This window comes from Montipora capricornis, chromosome 13, assembly GCF_036669925.1.
Source record: "Montipora capricornis isolate CH-2021 chromosome 13, ASM3666992v2, whole genome shotgun sequence".
In the NCBI taxonomy this organism is placed as follows: Eukaryota; Metazoa; Cnidaria; class Anthozoa; order Scleractinia; family Acroporidae; genus Montipora; species Montipora capricornis.
The window spans coordinates 49,675,028-49,680,027 of record NC_090895.1 but is presented as its reverse complement, the minus strand read 5'-3'; the positions used below and the strand labels follow the sequence as shown (position 1 = coordinate 49,680,027).

Genomic DNA, 5,000 nt, shown 5'->3' with positions numbered 1-5,000 from the left:
GATATCCTGGGTTCTTTCCTTGGAGTGTTTTTCTTTTTTGTGATTTGTTACACTAAACAACCTTAGAAAGTAATACTGCAGTAGGAAACCACAAGAAGTCGTAACTTGGTCACCCTTGGTTCACCCTGAACATGTAAGCTTTCAGTCTGTAAATATTGTCAAAACCCTCTCCTGTTTGCAGGATATCGAAATAATAAATGAATAAATGTATGTTCCGTGCGCTGAGCTGCAAAAAACAAGCGGACATATTCTCCCATAAACTTAAATGTATAAAATGACGGCGAAGTCCACGCAAGTGGGACAAGCGTCGAACCTTTGAATGAATAGTCCACCATAAGTCTTCGAAATAATCACTGCAATCAAAATACAAATGCATGTCGCAAAGAAGGTTTCAAATGTGGTCGGAATCTAGCTACAGCACAGATATTCTTTTCGCATGTAAAAGGAAAAGGAAACCAAGGTGCATGATTAACGGCTATAACCCTCTTTGCTGTTCGCAATTTTCAGCCGAAACTTGGTCAGTTTCTGTTGTTCGGTGGGATTTCAACATTACAAATCTACAATAGCTTATCGAAACACAAAGTTAACGGAAACCCAACTCTACCGCGGAATTTTAATTACCGAGGGTTTACCTCGGGTGACTTTCCCGCGGCAACTTTGGAGCCTCGCCGTAAATTTCCCTCAACAGAAAAGCGGCCTACCGCGGGAATTCCTAGGGAAAGTCGCGACAGCGTGAAGCGGCAATGTCGCGGTAAAGGGCTCAATACTTCCAGGCGGTACTGTACTTCTCAGGGCTCCTTTAACCCAGACAATCAAATTCTATCAAGGTACAGGGGTATATATAATGGTAATAGGCCTGAGTGGAGTCCAATTCGGTCTGTAATCATATGAGTGATTAAACAAATCAGACTCCCGCTACGTGGTCGTCCCATTTGTTTAATCACATGCATGGTTACAGACCGAATTGTTGTACCAGTTAATCATAACCATTACAATTCCCAAGAAAATAAAATTAATGCATTCCTTTTACACTGTGTAATGTTACAAATTTGTCCATTTTGGAAAATCCCCACTTTGGTAGGGTAGGTGGTTGTTGCTATGATTAATATTGTGATAAACTCTGTGACAGGTGGATTAAGTTGGGTGCCCTTAATATGATTGGCTGATGTAACTGTCCAATTACAGGTGTCCGATTACAGCCAACAGTCTGATTTCGCTGTCTGATTACATCCTAACTTACACAATAATTAGTGAAAAATAAAGCAGTTCATGCACCAATCAAATTTGAGAAAATTGTAATGGTTATAATTATTAATATGGTAGTATTACTCTAGCATATACCAACCAGAATGGAGAAGGTCTATCAAACACTTTGACAGGCTCATGTTAAATACCAAATCTGCAAAAATAAGTAGTAAAAAAATTGCTCATCAGCTATAGTGCTTGGCAATAAAAACGTTATTTATAGTAGAGCTTACATAGGACCGTGACGTAGCTTAAGCCCACCCCACACGGTGAGGAAAGAGCTGAGCAAAGTAACTCGAAAGGCAGTTTGCTCAGCTGTTTCCTCACATGTGCAGGGAAATTCTGGAGATATTCACCTCGCAAGGCAACTTCCTCACTGTGTAAAGGCCATTGTGAGAATCAAGATGGGTTTGGTCAATCAAACGTCCAATAAAAATACATGGCGTGCTCACGTGAAAGTGTCAGAGGAAGAAACTCCGACACTACTGAAGCCACATGAGAATGCCAAGTATTTTTATTGACCAAGCTCAGCTCCCACTCTCAAAATGGCCGCACACAGTAAGGAATTTTCCTTGCTAGGCCAAAATATTAATATCCAACATGTTTGATTATATCCTCACGGCTTTGCGAGGGGAATTTCTGACACAATCACCAATGATGGCATTAATGTTAACACGACATGTACTAAGACTACCCTACAAGCAGTCGATTTCCCCTACGCTTCCCGAGAGAGAAAAGCCACTGCAAGCAACCGTATGTGAAGCATGCAGATCTCTTTGAACTTCATTTGTTTCACCAACTGAACCGCCATCTGGTAAATCAAGAGTTCACCGCGTCCCGTGGGAGCACAGCCAATAAAGGTAATGGTTCTTATTTCGCGAGGGTAACACTTGACAGTGAACTGGAGTTACTGATAAAATTGTGGCCCTCGGTGCACCCCCTTGCTCCATCAGTAAATCCGTAAGTACAGTACCACCTGAAAGTATTGGCCCCTTTACCGCCTCATTTCCACGTCACCCTGTCGTGACTTTCCCTCGGTATTCCTGCAGTAGGCCGATTTTCTGCTGAAGGAAATCTGCCGTTATGCTCTAAAGTTGCTGCAGGAAAGTCAACCGAAGTAAACCCTCGGTAACTAAAACTCCGCGGTAGAGTTGTATAGGGTTTCCGTTGACTTTGTGTTTCGATAAGCCAGATTATAATGTTGAAATCCTACCGAACAGAAACTGAACAAGTTTCGGCTGAAAATTGCGAACAGCAAAGAGGATCATAGCCGCTAAGCTAGTCATCACCGTAATGGTTGCCTTTTCATTTTACATGCAAAGAGAATATCCGTAGCCAGATTCCAACCACATTTGAAACGTTCTTTGCGACATATTTTGATTGCAGTGATTATTTCGAATACTTCTTATGGACTGTTCATTCGAAGGTTCGATGAGTCAAGTTTGGGGACACTTGTCCCACATTTTTAAGTTTTATTCATTTCAGTTTATGGGAGAATGTCTCCGCTTGTTTTTTGTATGTTCCATGCGCTGAGCGCATGGAACATACATTTATTATCTCGATATCCTGCAGCCAGACAGGGTTTTGACAATATAATACAAAACTAAAAGCTTACAGTCATGTTCTACTCAAGGTAGATAGTGTCGCTAATCACTGTCCAAAACGTTACTATTGCAGATTCACTTTAAATTGACTGAAATGTGTAGAGGAAATTGAGGAGTGACTGCCCCGCTTAATTCCCCCGGTAGGATGCGAAGACCGTGACTTCCAGCGAATTCCCCGCCGACCGGGGAACCAAAATGGAGTCTATATGAGGTGAAAGTCCCCCCAAACCCCCGCTAAGGCCCGAATGGGGGGACGAGGGGTGTGGAGGTTTCAAATGACTGGTGCATAACTGGAGATAAGCGCCGGCTTGATGGGCCTTCTAGGCTTGTAGCGGACTTTACCTTACCTACGTGTGGCGATAGAGCATTTTCGGTATGTGCTCCTAAGCTAAGGAAGAGATGGGGTTGAAAAAGAAAGAACCAGAGGAACTTACCTGAGGGAGATTTTCAGAAAATTGTTTAAATGGATATGGCATTTTAGAAGCCAAGTTGTATCCAACTGAAGAGAAATACTTACTCATTGTACATGTATCAGGAAACTCATTATTCATAGTAATTTACACTGTATATCAAGGAACTTATATCAACATGAAAAAAAAGGAACACTGAATACAATTTGGCAAGATTTCCACACTGGTCATCAACTGATTACCGATAAAATCCCCCAAACCTACATCATTTATTAAGTGTTCTGGAATGATTTCCATACAGGTCCCTACTTCATTACGCATGCAGAATAAATTAATTATTCATTCGCGCTACTGTTTTGTAGAACAATGCGTATACCCAAGAGAACTGAATATATACATAGGTAATTTGTACTTACGGGATGAATAAAAACAGATCTCATTTTTTTCTCTCCCTCCCTCTCTCTCTTCTTTCCCTACATCGCCCACACCGTTACTCGTTTTTGTCCCAGCTTTCCCCTTTCTATCCCCCAGATCCCGCTCGGCTTTTTCTGCCATTTTATCCCATGATATGTCACTCGCAGCTTGCCTTGAACTCCGACCCACTGTAAACCTCTGGATTACTTGTCCCTGTTCTTTACCACTGAGCTAATGTGTCAAGTTTCGAATTCACACCTTGAAAATGATATTTATTTTGAATTCTGGCTGACTATTTACATAACAATGATACGTAATTATATACACATGCCGTGCTGAGCACCTACAATCGAACTTACACTTGTAGGTTACCGTTAAGAGATCCCTGTTTTACTACTCTTGAAACAACCCATCCCTTTAATAATGCTAACCGTAACCCTAATTTAGGCTGTTCAGGCTTAAGGTTAGTCCCTGTGCTAGTTTTGGGTTTTCCAGTATTGCTGGGAACTGTGACCTGGTTTTCCTGGAAGTGCATGCCCCGTGCGTGCAGCACACATATAAGTTCACTGCGGGGGAGAGGAGACCACGCTTAAAGTCTGATTGGTGCATCTTTCATGGGAAACTTTCATGCACGAGTTCATTGCAATTAACATCGTTTCACATTTCCCTTCTTTTGAAGCAAACTTGTGTCTTCGTAATAATCAAGATGGCTACCGAAGTAAAAGGGTCACATCAATGGGAGATTTGATCATTTGGAAATTGTCCCTGCTTTAATTTATAGCCTTTCCAGAGTTGTGCATAGAGTGGTGCAAAGAAAACAATTTGCTTTCGTCTTCCGTGTCCAAAACCTGTGTGAAAACGCAGTCAGTTGGTAAAGACAAAGTGCCGCATCGGGAGATGGATCTGTTTGGCGATGCTCAAGAAAAAACTGCAATGGATAGCCTTCAATCCGCCAGAACACATATTAATTTTCTGACCGTAAACTTTCCTTGAAAAAATATTAGCCCTAGCGACCTATGTCTGGAAATTTTAAAACTGACTACAAGACAAGGGCTAACATAATTTAACCGCAGTTAACCATCGCCTAAACTTCGTCAACCCAGACAAACAAGCACACAGCAGGGCATTGAAAAGACATGATGAGGAGTGAAACGAGGTATGCCTCGTACGGGAACATCCAAGGATCTCTACCAAAGCTATTTACTTGGAAGTATCATTGAGCATATTGCCGATCTCTACAAAGAGCGATAAATCGCAAAATCCCTCTAAATGCACCGTTCGTGATCCTAAATACAGGAAAGGAAGAAAATATACACTTTGCAGTGTC

At 41.7% G+C, this 5,000-nt stretch overlaps 1 protein-coding gene across 1 annotated transcript in view; it reads right to left on the bottom strand.

Moving 5' to 3' along the window:
* Window positions 1-5,000, bottom strand: part of LOC138029646 (uncharacterized) — a 104,066-nt gene that overhangs the window by 98,355 nt on the left and 711 nt on the right. Inside the window, exon 2 of the mRNA XM_068877352.1 lies at window positions 1,346-1,399. Coding sequence (XP_068733453.1) covers window positions 1,346-1,385 — 40 coding nt within the window. The 5' untranslated portion in view covers window positions 1,386-1,399. The remainder of the gene's footprint in view (window positions 1-1,345; window positions 1,400-5,000) is intronic.